The sequence below is a fragment of the Diadema setosum genome, chromosome 1 (assembly GCF_964275005.1).
Source record: "Diadema setosum chromosome 1, eeDiaSeto1, whole genome shotgun sequence".
NCBI lineage: Eukaryota > Metazoa > Echinodermata > Echinoidea > Diadematoida > Diadematidae > Diadema > Diadema setosum.
This window is the reverse complement of record NC_092685.1, coordinates 22,914,137-22,938,131: the sequence shown is the minus strand read 5'-3', so window position 1 is coordinate 22,938,131 and position 23,995 is coordinate 22,914,137. Positions and strand designations below refer to the sequence as shown.

Below are 23,995 nucleotides of genomic sequence, written 5' to 3'. Positions count from 1 at the left end.
GTTTCCCACTTTGTTAGAGTGTTTTTTTTAGCAAGTTGAGGTAGAAATTAGAATTTAAACCAACACACAAGAGAAAAAGAAGGTCACATTTATCTAACAAACCTTCATCATGCCATTTCGAAGAAGAATCAAGCTGAAATCACGGCATCAAGGAATACCTCTTAACTGCCGATTCTGCTGGTACTGTTGTGCGTACACCTGATCACGGCAATCGCGAATCTTGAGCTGATTACGGTAGGTTTTGTGCTTTTCAAACGTCGTATTTCCGTTAATTTATGGGTGTAAAAATGATTTCCAATCAATTACAGCCCTTGACTTAGTTATCATCCTTCATGAGTATGTATACCTCAGCTATACGCAATTCCCCCACAATGATCGATTTGTTGTGTCAATAATAACAGCAAATTGTTGCTGTACGAAGGAACAGCTGATCACGGCAATCGTGAATCTTGAGCTGACGATAGGTTTTGTGCTTTTAAAACTTCGTTTTCCGTAAATCTATGGGTGTAAAATATGATTCCAATGAACACAAACAAACAAACAATTTCACGACGTGAATATGTAGTTTTGGCGGACGATTTATTCTAGATTGACAACAAATTACACACCAATTTCCTGAAAAGTGCGCACAGTTTGCCTATAGATACGTAAATCTCACTGGGTTGCATACACACGTGGTGACGTCACAGATTTGGCACTTTTCGTAGCCGCATCGAACTTTTTCCAGTGCTCAAATTTGGTAAAAATAAAGATTCTTATATTCAAAGCAGAGACAACTTTATTGCATGATTTATGTCAGAAATTAATCAAAATAACATTAAATGATGGAAAACAGTCAATTTATATGATATTATTTCCTATAAATTTCTTCTTTAAGAGTGAGATGCAAACATTTTTTACGTATAATAAATCGCATTTCCTCATTTATGATCCACATAAGGGGGCACAGGGATGGTACTTTGTACAATGAATAAGGTCATGGTTTGTCTTATGTGTTTGTTTACTGACGGGCAGATTTTTTTCCTCTGCAGCAAAAAGATATAGGTAGATGGCGCTTCATCTACCGCTCAAGATCACGATCGCCATACCCTTTGAGATTGCATACAGACATGACAGACATGTTGTCAACGGTATAATGAAGGCGAGGTTAGAGAGTGGACCATTGGGTCAAACTAACCCCGCGCGTCACCAGTGCCTTAAAACGATAGCTTATCCAAAACATATGACAAACTCACATCTCCCTGTGTGTTTATCTGTTTTTGCAAGCCGAAGTCTTTTTTTTTAGAATTTAGTATGATGTTGATGCGGGTGATCTTATTTCGTGACACCATTTCCTTGTTGCAACCAAGAGTGTTGTTTGTGTGCATAGACTTTTAAGTGTGTTGCAGGTGGACGATGATAGATTTACCAAGGAGTTATTACAGTTTACTTTCCTCGTTGTGTGTGTCCAGACTGGTGTGTGTGTGGTGAGTGTGTGTGTGTGTCCTCAGGCCCCTGTGTGTGTGCGACCGTTGATGTGTTCTTGTGCTATGTCGAAGAATATGCATGGTCTATGAGTCATTGTGTTCAAGTGTGTCTTTGTGTGTTTACTATTATAATCCATGCCAATTACTGTCTGTGTTAATCACGATGTAACTACTACTGACATGACTGACTTAGTCATTTATCGCGTTTATTTATTAATAGAATTTATTGAGCTAGCTATTTCTAAATGTGAAAGCATTATTGCTGCGTGTACACACGAGAGGGTGTACATATAATGTTCCTTGCATTTCTTCAGTTAGAGACTAAGTTGCATTTAGCGATGAGCAAAGGTACACGGATATATCATGTCTTGGGTCTCCTCGAGGCTCCATACTCACTTATTTCCCTTTCTGTCGATGATATCGCAATCATGTTGACGTTGGGCATACACACCATGTCTGTCAGCCACATCGGTTTGCTCTTCTCTCGCGGTTGCTCCAGCTGAAAACGATGGTGGAAAAAAAAAAACATTTCAATGGTGGGGGGGGGGGGGGGATGACAACAATCATAAACATACTGATACTTACCAACCTCAAAAACAGAAAAAAATAGGGACAGTTTGGAGTATCTTAAAGAAATAGAGACATTTTCTAATTTCCTATACATTGCTACATACAGATTTTAGACCAAAAAAAGTACAACATTGAATAGCACTTTCAACTGCCCAAAGTAGGGAATGTCCCTGTTAAATAGGGACAGTTGGCAAGTAGGAGATAATGATAATGACAACAAAAAATGTGATGATAATGATACTGCTACTACTAACAATGACAATATTGCCATGGATACAAGGAAAAGAATAATCTGAAAGAAAAGAAGAAAACTATGTAAAATAATACCTTATTAGCTGACAAAAGAAAAAAAAAACTTCCGTGCATTTTATCTTTTCGCTTTCCACTTCCGGGTTTCATCGGCTGACAAGCAAAAAGAAAAACAACAACAACAACAAAACTTACAGCGCAATTTTCTGGTGCCGCTGCAATAGAAAATTGAAAGGGGCGCACGCGCCCCCTTTCATTTTTCTCATTTTCTTTTATTTTAAGAAAAAAAAAGTGGGGGGGGGGGGGCGCCAACGGAAAAGGATAAGGCAAGTAACTCACAACAACAGACTTCATAAGGTTCATCTCCATGTTCCAAAAATTGATGACGCCCTCTTTGCTGACCGAGATATGTCTGCCGCCGTGTTCACCCTCGTCCGCAATATTACCGTGACGCAAATTGATCGTCTGATAGAAGGCTACTTTAGCGAGCATGTCACGATGGTTACTATGCATTGTCGGGGGGGGGGGGGGGGGAAGAGAAAACAACAACAATGATAACAATAATAATAATAATAATAATAATAATAATAATAATAACAACAATAATAATATAGAGACTCTTATAAAGCGCTCATTCTACCTACAAAGATACTCATGGCGCTGTAGAACAAAGTACGTATGGATATCACAGAATATATAAGAACAATAAACAAACAATATACGTACATACATGCATACAAGTAAACGTTGTCAATTTAAATTGAAAAGGTAGGTCTTGAGGTTCTTTTTAAAAGCATCAATAGAAGGCGGTTATCAAAGAGATTTTGGAAGGGTATTCCAAACTTATGGGCCCATGTATGAGAAAGCACGATCCCCCAACTATGCTTGATTCGAGGTACAAAGGAAGAGTACATAGAGACGAATCGGAGTGCCGCAAGATAGCTAGAACAGAATATGACGTATGGAAAGGAAAAGCACGATAGAGGAGCCAATCACACTTGGTTGTAGGTAATGTCACTAAACCGTGCCAACACAGGGTTAAATTAAACGTGGCCATGTTGTGAGTTATTGTATACCCGTTCACCCCTTCCAACGTGAGCTGCAAATGTGTGACTGCATAGATTCTTTGTCCTATACATTATTTTGTTTGTTTCCTATGGGTATCTACAAGGACAATTTAGACATGGCTGCTAATCTTCAATAAGCTTCCCGTAACAACATTTCCATTCAAGATACATTTATTCCAGTCAGATTAATCAAAATACGGCAGTAGATTTATATGATGCATGATCGCTTGAAACAACAGTGATCTGATAAGGAGTGCGTGTCCCAAGAAGTTACACATAACGAGTAACCTGTGTTGGGATGCCCAAATACAAAAATACATGAGTCATATTGTTATTATTGCCAGAACGACAATGGTTCATCCGCCTACAGCATGTGGCTTATCCGACCCCAAATCTGCATTTGAGAAGAATTTGCTATATAACTGTATAATTGTACTTTTTTTTTCTCTATGTTTCGGTCATTGTTGTACCCGTGCTCCCCATCTTAATCTTTAACTCGATTTTAATTGGGACCTACGCTCAACAAGCTCGCTTTTAAGTAGGTTCCTTCATATTTCTTTAGCATTTTTTCACAGATTCCAAACCTCATAGATCGACCACTATATGTTTTATATATTTGCAATGTATGTCTCCAGCTTGATATCATGTACTTCATTTAATTTTGTTATATTTGATGTATTTTTTCATCGAGAAATATGAAAATAAATTGAAATTGAAATTGAAATTGAAAAGAACAGTGTGAATAAATTTGATACAAGAAAATCACGCGCGCGCGCACACACACACACACACACACACACACCAAAGAGGTTCTGACACACACACATACACACACACACACACATACGCAGAAGAAAAAGAAAGTATAAGAAAAAAAAATGCCTGTTCACAAACTTTCAAGAAATAATGTAGGACACAATGTATAATCACTATGTGTGTGTTTATATCTACCTTGGATCAACAGTTCTGGCATGTCTCGCTATCTGATTCTGACCCTAACCAAAATTCTAACCCTAACTCAAACCCTAATCTTTACTTTAACCCTGGGGGGGGGGGGGCAATTAGGCCTATACCCCAGGTAAATACAGCAGACAGCATTTGGAAAAGATAATGTGTCGGTGTTAATCACTGCATGGCTCAGTAGCAGTTGACTCACCTTGGAATTTGTCTCAACGGTTTTGGAAATGGAATCTGCGTATTGAAAAAAAAAAGAGGAAAGAACCATGAATGCACAAACATATCAAATACACCACATTATGGAAAGCCAAGTGATACAAGTGCCTCATACAATAGTGATAGACTTAAATTAGGTTCAGAAAGATGCTACAGGCAGACTTTGGTAGCAAGTAATGAATACGTTTGTTTATGACAAAAGGTTATTAGCAGTTTAAACTCCAAACTTCTAGGCACACTACGGTTGTGTGGTTGATTCACGTATCCAAATTCAGAATGGTAAGTCAATGCTATCTCCCATCTTACACTATACGTCCATAACTTTTTGTATCTCATTAAATGTCGATGATTATTCAAATATGTCAAGATGGAAATATTTTACGATATGCATGGCACACCTATATGAGACAGCATGTAATCTCCGTTTTTATGGTGGTATAAACTGGAAATTAAATTAGGCATTAAACATTCGGCCAATTTCAGATGTATAGGATTATATCGTGACACGAAGTTTGAATATGGATGCAGACATCACAAATTTATAATATGATAGGTAAATCAGGGGGGGTGTTTCATCAATTTAGTCAGCGCTGACAAGTTGTGAGTCTCTCACAATTTCAGCAAAGTCTGGAGATTTGATTGGCTAAGAAGCTCTGGTCACTTGACTGTTACTATGGTGATTGTCAGAGACTGACAACCTGTCAAGGCTGACAACTTTCATGAAACGGTCCCCAGCACTTTGTTATTATCATGACAATGATATGAGATTATAATCTCCGACGAATCCCAAAATGGGTAGATGAGAACAGCGCTGAAGAAGCATTCACGCAAGTGTCACCTACAAATTCGATTACTGTGATGAGTTACTAATATTGTATATCATGGACTCCCTGAATCTAAAATAGGGCGGCTGCAGCGGTTCATACCAATTCTGCAAGACCTATCACCGGTTGGTCCAAAATCTCAAAGCTCATACCATTTATGATAGATTTTAGCTCTTCACCAGTACGCTGGAGAATTTCGTCTCAAGTTCTGTTGAGCTTCGACAATAAGCACTTACCGTTCGAGCCCCGAGTGACATTATACTGAAATACTAAAATCCCAATATTGATTCCAAGCATTCTCAAAACTTCGGCTTACATAATCATAAGTGTAAAAAGAATAAAAAATAAAGAAAAATTAGCAGAGTGCACAGTAGTTGAACATTATTCACACGTGACACTGAGACACTGCAAAGTCAGATAATCACTCAAATGACCAATGAAGAAGTTGAGAAAGTTTTGTAAGCAGAGACCGCAGAACCTTCTTTATATTATGGGGGTGGGGTGATGTGGTTTGTCTAACTGTAGTGTCAAGGGGCATCCCCTCTCCATCAAACACACAAACAAACACAATCTTCGGAAAGTCCTTTCTATAAGAGGCTCCGCGGTTAATGGTCAGTGGAATAACATTTTCATCTATCATTCTACTGTATAGTTGAAAAAACACGGTCATTTTAGGTACTAACTCCTTCAAGTTGATAGCTGATTTGAGTCCCTTGAGGTGTGGTCGTTTAAACTTAACACATTAGAACAATTTCAAAAGAATATTGTTTGAGGTATGTATACACACACACACACACACACACACACTTACACATAGCATATATATTTGTATAAAAGATGAAAAGAATGGACTGTAATGCAATATTAGCGTCCAACAACATTTAATCGTTAAAACTGCACCAAATTTCGACGTGTCACCCGTTTTCTTCAGGGTTTCGGACAATCTCTCAATTTGAAACTATACAATCGTAACGTCGTATACTGTAGGCTATCATATGGTTCACGCGATGGTAAATGAGAAAGAATGTAAAATTGATTTGTTAGTGATGGTTTCACGACAAGCCGGGTTAGCATTTTTATTTTGAAGAATACTTACTCTCTGTTTACAGGTCGCATTGTAAATGAGAGGGGAAAGCATAGACACACACGTTTATCGTTTAAATATACCCGTAGCTTTTTACCATAGGTTGCCAGGGGCCCGTTGCATAAAAGTTACTATTATGGTATAACTTTGCCATCCAATGGTAACTTCCATGGAATTCTTGATTTTGATTGGCTGTTGAGCATTGTTGCCATGGTAGTTACCTTTGGATGGCAAAGTTAACATAATTGTAACTTTTATGCAACGGGCCCCAGAAGCCGTTTACCACCTCCACAATCCATTTTCACATTGCAGTTACAGAACATGCGGCAATATATACCTCAGAGTAATCCCCAAATACCGTCCAAGAGTATGTCAGTTTGATTGCATTAAAAGCGCTATATACCGGTGGTTCATCCGATTCCAGAAGAAAAAAAGAAAAAAAAAGAAAAGAATCTCACAGAACAGAATTTCACGAATACTGAACTAGTTGAGAGCCAAGTCATACAAAAACTGTTAGAACTTTTCAAGCACCTTGAACGAGAAACATAACCGGCAGTAATATATACGATAGTGCACGCATTGATCAGAGCCACAGGATATTATTTCAAGCCATGGAAACCAGCACACTGAATTGACTTCTTCTCCTCTCCTCTCTTTATCATAATCCGCTATACTCGTGTTGGATGCCGATTTATTTCTTATTCATCGGTCCCATGCAAACCATCTATTGGGCGGCCATAAACGACATTGTAGTTTTGCATAGGACACTCATGACGGGCAGCTGAAGCAAAGTTTATGATACAGGCGCTTCTTAGAGGTAATAAAACGACAGAATAACACAATGGAGTTTCACATCTAGGTATGATAACCTTATGATACTTTCGTTCATACAACGCGCATCCTCAGGAATGTTTGATCTTAAAGTAAACATAATATAAAACTGCTGAAAAGCATGAAAAACCAAGATTACTGTTTAGGGTTAACTTACGTCCTTGAAAAGGTTGCTCATGTGATCGCGTTCCTGGTATTCCAGCAGCATGTAAGACAAATACTCGTCCTGTGGAGAAACAAAGACAATTTTGCCGTGTTATTTTTACGTCATATTTATCGCGCAGATCGCAAAATATGACTCCATGATTATGATCCCATGAAATGTCGATATTGCGTTTATAAAAATTACATAACGCTTTAGTGATACCGAAACTGTACTCACTTACATTTAAGTGCTGTGATGCACAGTTATGCACTAATGTAGGATTTTATAAGCTCCTCATGTTGTTGTTGGTTGTTGTGGTGGTTGTTATTTTTGAAGTGCGTGTGTGTGTGTGTGGTGGGTCAGTTTTATGCCAGGGTAATTGAGGGTAGGGGAACGTGGTGTCAATCACTGTACATGTGTCGCCTATACAAACTGGCGTAATACAGTTGTTTATATAGAAAAGTGACAGCGCCTGCCTGCAAGACAAAGTTCGAACTTACCCAGTCCACAGTTCCATCGCAGTTGGCGTCAACCTTCATGAAAACGATGGCGAGCTCCTTGTCGTCAACCTGCGATCACGAAACAAGCATTGACTGTCATGTTATTATCTGCATTCGTAAGAATCATTTCTTAGCTAAACGTTCCCTCTCACTTTATTGTTTCTTTATTTTGAAGACAGCATAGCATTTTGTACATTATCACGAATGGGTTCATCGAGACCAACGGAAATTTGGGAATCCGGAGAAGAAAAAACGTTGACGCAACGTCTTGCGTTCATCATCATGATCAGTAGGTTTCAGGTTTTCAATAAAATCTTGAATTACTTATGAATTGCTCAGAGGGAAATATCGGGTGTTCCACTTGTCGAAAATGTAGTAGCAGGGGAATGAAAAGTAACGAAAAATTGCCAGTCATGTATATGCCACGCAGAGCATACAGAAAAAGAGGAAATAATCTTCCACAATCATTGTAGTACTAACCATGACAGAATAAGAAGAGGCTGAGATACACAATTTATACTCTAAACTTCAGTAATGCTACAGGTAAGGACAACATCAATCAACTGAATTTGATTGTGATTTAAAAACAGGAGGAAATTAGAGAAAACTGTGTTAGGGTGCTTTATTGTTCGCTGTTCTGTCGGTGAGTACATTTTACGGTTACCGTAGTAGTCCGGACCAGGCTGAGACAAGCTCGGCCTTGTTGTTCGCTGACTGAATAGCAAATCGATTTCTTGTTTGTTTTACGATCCTATCTTCATTCGAGATTAAAGGAAGAAATCAATAAGAGCACCAAAATATTTGAAACATCGACGGTCGGTATAACCTGTCTGCCATGATAAATCGTTTATCAGAAGCCATGAATTACCAATATTTTTTTTTGTTATTTTTTGATGAGTTTTTATCTTGTTTCTGAATGACTGAACATAAATATTACGATAGAAAACACAAATCGAGAGATAGGGTTGATTAAGGAGGGGACGGGATTAATAAATAAATAATAAAAAAAAAAAACCGGTAGAATGAGACGCAAATGACAGTAAGGACCTTTCTCTAACAGCTGTTATTCGGTAGCTATAGGAAACTTGCATCGCACACTGAAATGGTGAGACGAAGAATATTAATTATAGGTGTGCTCAGTGGTAATATTAATGCGCTTCATTATACATTTAGAACAGTATGCATTAAAAAAAAAAAGGTTGATGACACGTCACAAGTGAATGTGCATAAAGAGGTTAAAAGATAATGTATAATCTACAACAGTACAGTTATTTCGGACACTGTCTCACGAGAACGTGTGTATGACATGAGAGATGTCATGCACTTATACATGACCAATAATGAGTCGAATGCCCTTAAATAGTGTGTAAATACTGGGTTCCTCTATTACGAATAAAAAGATTAATCTTCTGGTAAGTAATGTTTAGAGCAAGGGTTTTTCCCAGAGAAGCACTCCTAAAAATCTCAAGTACGTGACAGGCGTACATAAAGACAATGCAAACAGATAGGAAGCGCAGCATCCTCTACCCATGTTCCGAAAATTCTTATAGGATGTACATATACGCAATGTTTTTACAAAGCAGTCGATCATTGATTTAATTGTTGAATTTGGTTCAGCGTGCACGATAAGATCGTCTGTGCAGTATTGACGTTGCAACAGTGTGGGTTATATTCTGTCGAATTCTGGATGGACTGCGAGCTTGACGTGCTGCGAGTGACATCGGTGATCGCACAAAGATATACACGAGGAAAAAAAATGCAGAAAATTGAATGATAATCATCTCTTAAAAATACAAAACCGGTGATGAGAAAGGATTATCATCATACAAGTTATCTATACTTCTCTTACGTGTGTATCTATTTATGTGTTGAGAAGAGACTAAACATTTTGCATGCTTTGATAATGATTTCTGATCACAATTTCATTGCCAACAATCAGATCGCGGGGTTTACTCCCAGGATATGATTTTGTGATGTGGCAAAGACAAATTGTTATACAGATATTATACCGATATATCATCGATATTAGGCTTGGTGCGTTGAAAAGCAACAAAAACAGAGATTCAGGTGCAATGACACGATTTAGTACACAGTTGTTGCAAAGACTGTTGTTATAGACTGCAAAGCTTTGCTGAGGATGATGTTATAAAAAAAAAAATACGCTGAAAGTGATGATGACGACGATGATAATAATAACGATGTTCTCATCATTTTAGTATAGTAATAGTAATAGTAATAGTAATAGTGATAGTAATAGTAATAATAGTAATGGTAATAGTAACAGTAGCAGTAGTAATAATAATAATAATAATAATGATAATAATGACAATAATAACAAAAATAATAATACTAACAATTATTATTATTATTATTATTACTACTACTACTACTCCTACTACTATTATAATTATTATCACTGTCATCATCATCATTAATATCATTGATAGAGAATGATGATAACTATTATGATGGAAGGCTGATGAGTGAGAGTGGGAATGATAGACATGGTATATATATATATACGGTGGGGGAATACCAAGAGCAAAAGAATACTAGTACTCTACATGTTAGCGGTGAATCACCTTCTTTCTACAGCTATATATTGTGCAACCGAGTTAAATATACGCATGCACATATGACTGAGTGTATCAGTGTTAGGGATAGGATATCTCGAGGTGCGAATGGTTTTCGTTTCTGACAGTCGAGTTACTTACTTCATCCTGTGTCAAGAGCGGAGCATGCAACGTGAAAAATGATACTCATCAGAAATCATTCGAGGGAAAGGAGAACATTTTCGTACTATCGGAGTGTATGAATTCAATCTTAGGTAAGGGAACGTACCAATATCATGTTTTTCGAACATCATGATCTTTGAAGCTTCCGGTGTGGAGATGGAAAATGTACTTCACAGGCAATTTTTAGTTCATTTCTTGCGGGAAAGTCCTCTCATGAGAAACATTCAAGGCTTAAGTAAAACTAATTTATTTTAACCAGACACCAAGTCTGAAGTATTTCAAGTATTGTCCCATTAATCTGTTTCTTCTTCTAAGTCTTCATCATAATAATACTTCTTTGGGGAAATAATTTATGACTTCATCAAATCAATGTTAACAGAATGTCAGCATTTATACATAGTACATTACATTTATCTATCATTTCAGTGTAGCCTTAGCTCAAGTGAGATCTCTTAAATGTATTTTCTACTTTTGATACTCCACTGAACGAATTATATATATATATATATATATATATATATACATATACATATATATTCGGTTTTATATCCACAATGACAGACTAATCATATTACTAATCACATATTCACGTTGAACGCATGTAATTTCCAAAATTTTCAACCATGAAGGAGCTTGTCTGAACATTGCTTGAGAGAGCGATTTCTGTAGTGTATCAAAACTGGATTGACGTATGCCAAGACTGAACACGTCAAGTGGATAGTTCACGACAATGTCCTCAGTTGGAAAATATCCAAAAAAATACAGAATCCATTAAAGGGATGGTATAGTTCCGGTTGAGATGGGGATTCAGGTTTAACTTTTTGCAAGATGATTGTAATCCACTGATATGAAATATTAAAGAGCATACAATTCTAAAAGGAATTTAAAGTTTATTTGATGAAAATTGGTTTTGAAATGGTTGAGATATCTAAACACAAAGTGGTCCTAATAAAAGATGGGGCCCACCTTTTATTTGCACTTTGTTTTACTTTGTTTTGGATATCTCAGCCATTTCAAAACCGATTTTCATCAAATAAACTTTGAATTCCTATTAGAATTGTATGCTCTTTAATATTTTATATAACTGGTTTCTAATTATCTTGCAAAAAGTGAAAGCCTGAATCTCCATCTCAACCAAGACTATACCATCCCTTTAAAAATCGGCCAACTCCGTCTCGTGATGATTGGTTATTAGTCTTTTGCGTACGCCGAGGCATATTGTATCAAGTCACCGTGATTTTGAAAGAAGCCAGGAGCTCCTTTTATCATTCTGTCTGGAACTCTTACCATGCCCTCGCCCATGATCTTCCGCATCGCTCCTCTGAACTCATCGATATCCAGACCTCCACCGCCATCCTCATCCGCTTCCTATACGATTACGACAAACGTGAAAAATAGTAATGGATCACTCGTCATGAACAACATTCTTTGTGAGAGCTGTTCTCCAGTGCACAATATACATTACCTTAGTATAGCTTGTTTCTAGTAGTCTTTATGCTGCCGATCAATATGCATTGTAATGACACCGTATAGCTTGCAGCATGATTAGTGAAAGGCGTATTCACAGCAGAGAGAGAGAGAGAGAGAGAGAGAGAGAGAGAGAAAAACCCAAACATTCGATTTTACCCCAAAAACACTTGATCGAATTATTTGACACTTGTGACAACCGTTCAGGACACATGTTAAGAAAAAAATTTACAACAGAAATAAAAGAAATGGAATTTTGCAGAGCATGAAGTAAATCAACAATGTGAATATAATTAATATACTAATAATGATTACAAACAGATATACATTTTTTTTTTTTTGAAGGGGTTCGGATTTTGCACTTATGAAAAGATATCATATTTCACCGTTTGGTTCTAACCACATTGTTAATCAAGATATTGCAAAGTTCGGATCGGCCCCCTTATTTTTTTATTTATTTATTTTTTATTTTTTATTTTTTTATTTATTTATTTATTTATTTTTTTTTGGGGGGGGGGGATCACGTGTGACGTTATATTCCGTCACATAACTTGTTAACCAAGTTTCTATGCTGAAGATGACAAATAGAGAGACAGACAGACAGACAGACAGACAGACGGGGGGAGGGGGAGAGATAGCGAAAAGGAGCTAACATGACTTGTATGGTTCAAGCTTTAGCAATTTTAGTTTCGACAACTATATTGTCAGATTAGATTATGTGCATCTGCAACTCCATGATGCCTTTAGATCATCGTATAATGCTCACGTTCTCAAAGTATAACTACGACAACAATCAACGCTCCGCGAGTCAAATACAGAACGACTATTTTTCTTTGCAAAAGATGATAAAATTTACTATTTAACATTTGATTTTATAGCTTTACGACACTTTAGTGCATGGCACTACACCAGATTTTTCTTTTTACGTGTGGGATTCGCATCAGAGAATAAAGCAAGGCTGTGTATGTAAATTTAGCCCAAAGCTGTCAAATTCTACCGCAGCCGGCCGCGAGCTTTTTGCAGGTTTATTCTGGCGTTTCGTGGACACTCACGCAAACCTGGAACCTTGCAATTATTATTACGGACTTAGAGGACTCAAGTGTGGCTTACGTCGCCACTTATCCAGACATTTTCCACCGTGTTTACGATTTGTTTGAGGAATAAGCGAATAATCTCCCATCGTGTTACAAAAGACTGCGTCTTCTCCTCATACCAAGGTGATTTCTTCAGATGACATTAGATGCTCTGAAGAATGCGCTTAAAGGATAAACGTGCTGTCGTTCCTCGCTAAGCAGCTAAATCAAGACTTATTCTTTTTCTTCTTTTTTTTAGCAGGCAACAAGAAGAATTCAAACCTTCTTTGAGAGGTCCTTGTAGAGTTAACGGTGCAGAATACAACTGGAAGGCAAGCAGTCTGTTCATGTGTGTATATTATGGCGATTTCGTGTGCACAGTACAGTATTTTTGTGATGCAAATGACAGAGTTGATGCTTTACCATTACGACCATATGCCTTCCTCAAATTTTGCTTGAAATGTGACACGCTTTCTTACGAAATAATTTCACGCTTCACTTGAGACGATTTTCACAATCAGTCATCGCCATTCTGACAGAAGGGTTAATGGGAAGAAAGCCTAGTGCTGTTATAAAAACAAACTACTCTGTACTCACTGCCGGGCACATCGATGCATTATCATAAAGACGATGCAATCAGAAACCATTTCTAAATGCCAATTTCTATACAAGAAATCCCCACCATAATTAAGGAAATACGTTTGATGCACGTTTTCTTTACTCGGACCCAGGCTTGTTGGTTCTTCGAGAAAAAAAAAAGGGGGGGGGGGGGAGCAAGAAGTCGAATGGCCTTGCATGATAGCCATGAGGTGATTACAGTATTTCATTCTTATAGACGCGTTGTTTATGTATTCGGGCATGCGTCGACAATTTAGGTGTGTGATCTTCATTACCAGTCCATAGGACTAGACATTGACGCCGAACAGTCTGGTGTTGTTGTTGTTGTTGTTGTTGTTGTTTTTTTTTTTTTTTTTTTTTTTTTTTTTTTTTTTTTTTTTTTTTTAAGAATAAAATAAAAAGGTTGCGAGGGGACCGGACGAAAGCTTTGAAACTTTCAATCAGCCAAAGGGAGCGATATCAATTTCACCATCTGTTTTGTAGTTAATTTTTTTTTTTGAATAAGCGTTTTTGCTCGGTTTAAAATTTCATATAATTTTGTCTCAGATGACATGACATTCTGATTCATCATCAAATTTTTGTTAGACTGCATGCACGGCATATTAGCAGGGCCTATACTGACTTGAGAAACTTGTGTATTTTCACAAATATTAACAAAACTAAATTGAACTCTATTGATATACTCTAAGTATTCTGCAAAAATAAATAAACGTAGCGACACCAAAGGGTCGAGAATAACACATGCACTGTTACATAGTAGAAATATAGCATTTGCATCATTCGATTTTTAATTCAAGGTGTGATATAAGTTGGGATGGCTAAAGTATCCCCTTACCTCAAATATTTCCTGTAGTTTCTGAAGGTGATCATTGTTCATTTCATCTTCAAGCCTGACGCCCACGCCTGGGTCCTGCTTCCCCGTCAGCGACGTCTTCGAGCCCTGCGAATCACAATCAGAATCATCACTGTCATCGTCAGAGTAGCTCGCTCTCGATCTCGTCGGCCGGCTCGATCTCTTACTCGATCGCCCTCCTCCGCCGCCGGCACCGGCCCGGCGAGTCGAGCCGTCTTCCGGGGTGTACGGCGTGGGACTGAGATACATTTTTTCCGATTTGTAAAATGTTTACCCACTCGAATCCAATCTAATTGCGTATTCCAATACAATATCCCTCGCACCAGTCTATATAAAATTCCTATTCCAGGCTTCCATCTCTTAATGAAGTCCAATGAAATTCGAAGTGCCTGATGAGATAACGTTGCAAAAACTTGTTACTGGATTTGAAGATCTCTCACGCTTCACATTGCGAGCCCTCTCGAACTCCCTTTTTAGCGTCGCCTTTGGTCGCTCGGTGGTTTTTATTTACAATGGTAACGGGGGCTGCAGCGTGAAACAAGAGTTGCACGGGCTCTTTGTGCAGTCTTAGCTCTCGCGGTTCGATGAGCGGGGCCTGAAATGCCCATTGACGACAAGCCCTTCATTTGCATAAATCCATAATATTGATCATTTTACCCATGAAACTCCTTGTACAACAAGCTGGAAAAGTTGCGGGCTATACGATGAAAATAACGGGTGTATAAGCTGTATATTATTTGTTTTTGTCTATTTTACCGGACGATTGGGGCGCCGGGGAGCAAGAGGAGAGAGGTACTGGGAACTGAAGCTGTGTGTCTTTCAGAAATCCCATTCTTTCGGATTAAGGGATTACTCTCATAATCTCATGAATAGCGCTTCTTATTGTTGTTCTTGAGTTCGCTGTCTATTTTTTCTTTTCTTTTCAGTATCGGCAGTAATAGGAGACATCAGATGACTGCGTCGAGCGTTCATACAACGTCATCATACAACGGTCATCATTAATGATGATTTTTATTTCCCTATAAGTTATTGTATCCCCAATAATACAAAATCACTGTGTTGGCGGAGGAGAAGCTGGGGGCGGCTTTTGGTCAAGGAAATTACAGACGGTGTTTCTAAGCAGCTGAAGAGATTTTACTCATGCTGTTCTTTGAGTTCACTTACTTGACCTGTATGCACTCATAGCAAGTGTAGAAATCAGAAATTCAGATAGAATGAGCGTTCTATTTCTCAGATGATGGAATGCCATTCAGAGCTAGTTCCTCAGCCTCTTACACAACAACGAAGGTATTACGCCACAACACATAAAGATCGCATGGATATCGTGGAAATAATGGTCTTTGAAGGTATAGCCTTTTCAGTGCTGACAGTGTCCTATCAGATGTCCTTGCCCTAGCGTTGCCAGGTACTCATTTAATAGTTATACACCTGGCTCGAGAGGTACATGGTGAGCAAAGACACCTTGTCCAAGGACGTAAGCACTGGACTGGATTCGAACTCGGGTCTTCCGATTGGGAGGCAGGAGTCTTATTACTATGCCATACGTGCCCCCACCAAATGAGGAGATACAACTTCCAACAGATAAATCACAACGATACACGCAACACACACAGAGAGAGATGTAACTGAAATTAATAAGATCAGCTTGAGAAAAGACTAAAGATAAAGCTGTCCATTGCTTTCGGAATTCTTTACACCTCAGACCATACATGCTTGGTGACCCAGCATAATAACATCATTAATATCAGAAAGAGAGTAAAATCATATCATAGTATTTTTGTTCATTTTCATAGGTCTGTGCATGGGCATGCTGAAGGACAGCTCTGGATGGAGTTTGTACCGTGGTGAAATGAAAATGAATGAACTGAACTGAATGAATGAATGAATGAATGAATGAATGAATGAATGAATGAATGAGTGAGTGAATGAAAAGAGGGGGAGAGAGGGAGGGAGAGACAGACAGATATTGATGACGCTAGTCAACTCAGAGAAAAACAAACCAATCTGCATGCATAGACCTTGTTAGTTATAGCTGCTTGTGTGAGTGTGATTTTAAAATCAACAAATCATCTTCTTGATTAATCGACTGAGAAGTGTAAAACTGTAAGATACAAAATGCCGTTGGAATGCTGCAACATCTTGCGACAGCATCAATTCGCAGTATAATATAGATAGCAGCGGTAGTTACAGGAGATCGATGATTAACATGCGGGCATACACTCGGTGTGATTCTTGAAGACGGCAATGCATCTTATTATGGAGAGCTGACGTCGAAATGAATTATGATTCCAATGTAGACAGCATTTCCACCTTTGGCAGGTGCGATTAACTATGTTGCTATGGAAACACACCGCCGTCTACCCGTCTGGCAGTTGTCGGCCGGTATTCTGCTCGGATGACATTGTTGTGATTTGCGCGCCTCATTAATTTCCATTGTGCATACCCCACTGTCACCACTTGGCGTCGTCAATAACTTAAACTCGGAGTTGACACTCCGTGTAACGCTTGCAGCGCTGCTTCCGTTCCGAGTCAGAAGCATATAGTAAAAATATGTTTATCTGTATTACTTCTTTCTATATAATCTTGGTCTTCTGACAAAACCAAAACAAAATTGTGTATGGAAATGTTATTCACCTTTGGAAGTTCCCAAGAGGGCTTGCAGAACTTGCTAACGAAGTGATGCTATCCTGAACTGAAGCCGCAGCTGGATATTATCCTATGAGTCTATTCCCCCCCCCCCCTGCCAAGTCGTACTGCATAATACGACAGAAGAAGATTGATATGTTATTGTATACAGTGTAGTATACATGTAATAATCCTTTCGTAAATCCTCAAAAGTCAACCAAATTTTGCCGAGAACGTAAAATCGCATGATATAGCGATGATTATGATTACTTCAATCTATGCTTCCGTGTAGCAATGAAATTGGAAAGGAATCTATTAAGTTCTCACGTTCATTATTCTTCTTTAGACAGATCTTGAGTCCCACCTCGTAGGCACAATTAGTATAGGGCCTACACTGTAGTTTTACAAGGCAATCTGGTCACCGCGCGAGCAGTCGTGGTACTGTAGGTTTCGGATCGAGACGTAGGCCTCCATGACTCTGACCCCCTCCCCCCCCCCCCCCGGTTCACTTTTACTGACAAGTGACTTTCATTTAGAATGCTTAATAGTCAAAAAACTACTCGTTTTTCACATGAGTTGATCTACTCTGTAAAGGAAAACATTCATAATTGGCAGAGGGAAAGAGAGAAACAGAGCCTCAAATCGAGTTCGACACTATAATGTACAGAACATGCAGTATCCTTCATATCCATTTTATATTCTGTGGTTATTACCGAGAGTAATTTTGCTCAGGCGGTGTCAGGTGGGTGGGCCAGGATATAATGTGGACATGATTGGATTTGGCCCGTGTCGCCTTTTCAGCATTAATAAAATACATCTCTACCTAGGAGATCTGATCTGAGCATGGTCACAAATACAACATTTTCAAGGTATAATATACGCTCAAATTTTTACATTAATCGAGGATTATTATATTCTTGAATAGAAGACTGAATCATTTTGCTAGGGTAAACAACATTATGTTTACAATGCCACAATTTTTTTTTTTGACGGTGAATAGAACGTTAAGGACGCTCAAAGAAAGTAAAAACAAATTAAAGCAGCACAGCACTGATGCTGTTCAAACTTGAGTATGTACCCGTACATTGGCTATAATATAAGACGTGGCATTTGCTTCTGTGAATCTTGCGATGCACACTCTAAGAAAAATAGATTCAACTTTGCACCTATAAGAAAAATAGGTTCAATTTACATCTCTACCACAGTACAAAGGTCACACTGGGAGCACCTTTAAATAGGTGCAACTTTGCACCTTTATAATTCAGACCAGACAGGTGCTCCCATTGTGACACTGGTCTCAAAGGTGCAAAATTGCACCCGTAAAGGTGCATGCTCCTAGTGTGACACTGGTAAAGGTGAAAAATTGAACCTATTTTTCTTGCATGTCGCCTATGATAGATCAACATGGTGGAAATGTAAAGAAGCTTGCCAAAGAACTCCAAGAACACTGAGTAACAATAGTGTTACATTTCCGATCACCGTCTTACCTTGGAGACTTTAGTCTCAGTTTGGGTCGAGTTGTCAGTGCTCGTGAACGACGTCTTCGAGTCCGTGGTCGTAGCCGCAAACACGCTCTTTCTGCTATCTTTGGCGGACTTCATGGTGACTTCCCTAATCGCCTTCGCGCTTGCCTGTCCCAGTATAAGTACGTACAAATAGTGAAATATTGTGAGAGGCATAGAAAAAAAGAAAGAAAAAGGACCAAGCCATCTCAGGTTGGACGGTGAGATTGCTTTTACGACGACATAGCATATGAGGATTTGACAATGATAAAATAAACGGGATAATGATAATAGAGGTGTAAGTAATGCCGATTGTAATGATGAAGTAATGATAAATGTGATAATTATAACAATAACTACTATCAACAATCATATTTCTACCAATGTAATCACTTTTTATTACCATGTCAGATTGGTGGAGAATCATTTTCAATATTGGCAAGCGGTAACTTTTTACTTTTATTTTTTCTCCTTTTTTATTTTTCATTCAAGCAATAATGATCTATCAGTAGGAGCTTGCAAGCATTTTTGTCATGTAATTGAGATGTGTGCGTAAAGAATATTATTCTCTCTGATCTTCTTTGGAAGGTGAGTTAGTGGTAAAAGTAGATTTCATAGGCCTCTGTGATATATTTAGTACAGGCTGTCAAACTTTATTATAGACATTGCTTGAAAAAAAAAATCGGAAATGATTCCTTGGCCCGTGTCTGTGCGTCCTGAGATAATTCTGCCCAAAATCCTCTCCGAATTCTTGAAGTAAAGTTATATAAAACAGTACAATTTATTAACAAACAAACAAATTTAATAATGATAAATCAAACATTCATGTCGACATAGTTCCAACTTCTGTAGTTCTAGCTTCTATAATTTTCTACTAGCATGACTAGGGCATCATAATGTTATATTTTTTGATCCATTGCTCGAAGAACCTCTGAATCACTTCGTCTACTTAAATAATGACTCAACACCAGTCCTACGAATGTTGAAATCATCTTGCTTGCTAGAGTAATTCAGCACGGTTCAGTTTTTCATAAATTTAATTTAGTGCAGATCTAATATTTCTCTGATTATAGATCCTAGTCTAGACCAAAGTCTATGAAGTTTATACATCGGGAATGAGACTCAGATTCGTCTAATAGTGATAATTTCAGCAGTGGAAAGTTGATGGGTCTAGGACTAGGCGATGACGACGAGTTTACAACGAGCTTATCATTATTGTTACAACGATGTTCTTTATTTTTATGGTCTACATAGAACGTCTTTGACTACTGAGTATTTGATTGACACCGACACATAGTCTCTCTGCCTGACAATGGATAACATTAACAACACAGATCAAGGGATGCATCTATGGATTGCTGCTTTTATTTTTCAGGTGTTTTCTGAAGTAGTGAAGGCTCTAACCCCCTCCCCTTTCCACTAAGATTAAGATTACAAAGAAGTTAGATGTAGGGCCTACTGGAGGTACCCCGAATCTCTGTTTGGAAGATTCCATCTGAACCCATGTTGTAAAATGTTGCTCTTCAAAAAGACATCTAGGAGTTAGAACCCGAGTATATACAGCATTTCCCCCAAAAAAATACAATCAAATCTTCGCATTGATAAAACCCAATATGATTAAAGGACAAGTTCACCTTCATTAACATAAGGATTGAGAGAATGTAGCAATATTAGTAGAACACATCATTGAAAGTTTGAGGGAAATCGGACAATCTGTTCAAAAGTTATGAATTTTTGAAGTTTTTTGTGCAGTCACCGCTAGATGGATATGAGAAGACTACTGCAGTGTATGATGTCACATGCGTACAATATAAGGAAAATATAAAGAGAATTTCACAAAATTTCATCTTTTGAAAAAGTACACATTCCCTTGACTCGTTACTGACATATATTATGGGTAATATTATTCCCATTGCCTTTAGAAAGAGGCAAGTCAAGTGCTATTTCATTATGCGGAAAAAAGTGAAATTATGTTGAATTTTCTTTACATTTTCTTTATACTGTTGTACTCATAACATCACGAGCCTTAGTAATGTCATCCAGCGGTTCCAACACAAAAGTTTTAAAAATTCATAACTTTTGCATCGATTGTCCAATTTTCCTCAAACTTTCACTGATGTGTTCTGCTAATATTGCTGCATTCTCTCAATCCTTATGTTAATGAAGGTGAACTTGTCCTTTAAACTGTCTATATGCTACTTCAGAGTCGTGAAATATAACATCTTAGCCCTATTTTGCAGAAAACCCCATTCAATTTGGTAAAGCGGTCACGCAGAGAAATGTAGATTGTTGTATATCATGTCATGAGTCTGATTCTTCCAAGTTTAGAACTTCGATGCTCTTGTAATGCAATAGAACTTGGAGGGAAGAGATTTCTGACATCCTCTACAAAACTCCTCATTTCTCTTTGACCACTGAAGCAAATCAAATGGGGTTTTCTGTAAGATGTGAGCAATGAGTTATAGTTTCATGTCCTGAATTTATATTTAGATTGATTCACCATTTTTAAAGATATCATTGCGGAGGGTCCCGTTGTCACTTTTTGGGGGGACACACGGTATGTTGCAAAGTTCTTGCTATCTTCTATAGTGGCTATTACTAACAGCACTGATCCTATACACTCAAACTCCCGAGACCCTGTGAAAATATAAAATAAGATAAATAAGAATGGATTGTGAAAATTGAGTAGTTCTAGAGGTCGAAGTATTTACTTTTGTGATAGCATGAGAACGCGATATTGCTATGGCCTATATGAATCTTACTCTATGTAAATGTAGAATCTACAGGGACCTGTTGCATAAAAGTTAATTTTATGGTAACTTTTTATGCAACGGGTCACTGATTTAGATGCTCTCTCTAACGTTGAGCGAGGGAAAAAAAAACCAAACAACTAGCCTGCTCAGATCTACCCTTTTCATTGACAGGGGGTTACTAATTTTCTTACCCTATGATATTAGATGACAAGGAAGGTCGCTGTCGATGCCATTTCATCTGTGTAGATCATAATAAAAGGCCTGCATTGTCTTCGTACTTTCATCACTTGGCCATTCCAGATACCGGTAACGTAGCTCTAAGTTTTACTTGCCCGCGTACCCGTCACTCCCGGGGTCCATCTCTTTGACAATACGCTCGGGCTTCCAGCACTCGCGCTGCTAGGTTCATCTCAGAGCCATCTTTGGTAGAGTCAGCACGCACGTTAGTACGTGCATATCGCCCACACTGAAAACGGAAAGGTATGATATGATGCGCGCTATTGGGATTTGCGCTGCGCAACCGTTGTTCGATCTTGGTATGCGTTTATGCGCGCATCAACAACACAGGGCCAGTGAGTGCGATGTGGTATTATTTTTGCTCACAGTTCAATAGAAATTTGCCCCAATTTGCCTATAGAGTTTCTGGCTGAAACTATGGGCAGAAGTGAGTCCAAAGTACTATTCATAGAGGGCAGTTCCGTAGTGAATATATTAGGCAGAGTATTATTTGCGTTATATTTTGGATCAAACATAAAAACAAAGCAAGGGACAAAATGAAGCGTGAAATCGTGGTGAAGGGATCCTGCAGTAACCATACGAAGCAGCGCGCGATGTCAAAATTGCTTTGTGATGTCACAATTGCTTTGTTACGTGTATATCACCAAAGATTTTTTTTTCTGTACCTATACCAAAGAGCTGTATTATACAGCTCTATGACCTATACTCATTAGCTCTTTAATGTGACCGACCGTATTACGAAGTAGAGAGCGATGTAACAATTATTGTACTCTGCGACATTTCACAAAGTGACCACACTACAGTATACGAAGCAACGCGAGATGTCACAATCCTTTTGCAATTTCCCAACACAAAAAACCAATACAGCATTGTTATCAAGGAAAATATTATGAATTGAAATACAATAACAACATTGATTGGAAAATTGAAATGCAGGAACTGCTAAAAAGTATATCTTGTAATTTCCAGTCTCCTCTTAAACAATGATAAATAACCGTTGACCTTAAAACCAGGCAAATTGCCATAACAAAAGAAAGACATGAAAGAAATCAGCACACACACAAACAAACACAGAGCAGTTCTTTTGTGGAAAAACAGAGAAAAAGAAAAGATTAGCGTAGAAGAAATAACAGAAAGGGACTGAAGAGGACTGGGAAAAGGGGCGAAGGAAGAGGAGTTGAACTTCGGTCAAAACCAACGCACGCAACGCACGAGTTTTAGGGCTCACCGAGGTTGATATTTCATAAATGAGGGTGAACGATTATAATAGAGAGCTTGAAATTAGGGCTTCCAAGAGTATACACATTCTTCCATATGGGAATTTCTGAAATTTCTTTAACTTAAAAGTGAAGGTTTTAAAACTTAAAGGATGTTACACTTTCATTTGAGGTGGGGCTTTAACGTACGTTTCCATTTTTTTTAATGATACTTTCTTGAGATAATGAGAAACCTCTTAAGAAATATGGAGAACATATAATTCTTAGAGGAATTCTAAGTTTATTTGATGAAAATTGGTTTTGAAATGGCTGAGATATCCAAAACAAAGCAATCCTAATAAAACATGGGATCCACCTTTTATTTAGGATCCCTTTGTTTTACTTTGTTTTTGGATATCGTAATATATATATCGAAATATTTCTAATCAGGGGTAGTTTACAAATCTTTTCCAACATCTTTGACACATGTCCATCTGTAAAAATCCCAACCTGGACCTCGAGTGGAGGAAAAGTGCTGCAAGAAGTTCATCTTCTCCTGTACATTCAGCTTAAAATGAGAATGTCTCTAATCTAATATTCCTGTCCATGCAGGTGCTGAACTTGTTGACACTCTTCACATCAGCACTCTTCCTTCATTTAGGGGTAATTTTGTTAGTTCCCTTCCAGAAGTATGCGATGGGGGGGGGGGGGGCAGTTCTGCTGGCCTCCCTTTCAAAACCCTAAAATGGGGGGGGGGGGCACTTTTGATGGATCCCCTTCCAAAAGCCCGTGATAATGGGTCAAAATCCAAACCAATTTCCCTCCGTAATGGGGGTATTTCTATAGGAATCTGGAACAAGCCTATTATGTGTATTGCTGACCGCCTGCAGTGCGGGGGGGGGGGGGGGTTAATGTCATACTCATGTTAATGAACAGCAAGAATATATTGCATCTGAAGTCTCGCGGGGCTTCCTCCATTTCTGATGACCAGGGGCCCGTTTCGTAAACTTGTCATCAGTGACAAGTT

The 23,995-nt window shown here is 38.3% G+C and overlaps 1 protein-coding gene across 2 annotated transcripts in view; it reads right to left on the bottom strand.

Annotated features, from left to right (window-relative positions):
• The window catches only part of LOC140234976 (WD repeat-containing protein on Y chromosome-like), a 36,891-nt gene extending 14,941 nt beyond the window's left edge, over window positions 1-21,950 (bottom strand). The window contains exons 1-9 of one of the 2 annotated variants that reach the window (XM_072315022.1): window positions 21,727-21,950; window positions 18,768-18,911; window positions 14,638-14,742; window positions 11,932-12,012; window positions 7,910-7,978; window positions 7,422-7,490; window positions 4,509-4,543; window positions 2,625-2,790; window positions 1,863-1,965 (exon numbers count right to left, since the gene is read on the bottom strand). In XM_072315022.1, coding sequence (XP_072171123.1) covers window positions 1,863-1,965; window positions 2,625-2,790; window positions 4,509-4,543; window positions 7,422-7,490; window positions 7,910-7,978; window positions 11,932-12,012; window positions 14,638-14,742; window positions 18,768-18,881 — 742 coding nt within the window. In that variant the 5' untranslated portion in view covers window positions 18,882-18,911; window positions 21,727-21,950. Of the gene's footprint in view, window positions 1-1,862; window positions 1,966-2,624; window positions 2,791-4,508; window positions 4,544-7,421; window positions 7,491-7,909; window positions 7,979-11,931; window positions 12,013-14,637; window positions 14,905-18,767; window positions 18,912-21,726 lie in introns of those variants that run through there. The other variant, XM_072315016.1, reaches the window with a different exon arrangement.
• Window positions 21,951-23,995: the final 2,045 nt, after the last annotated feature.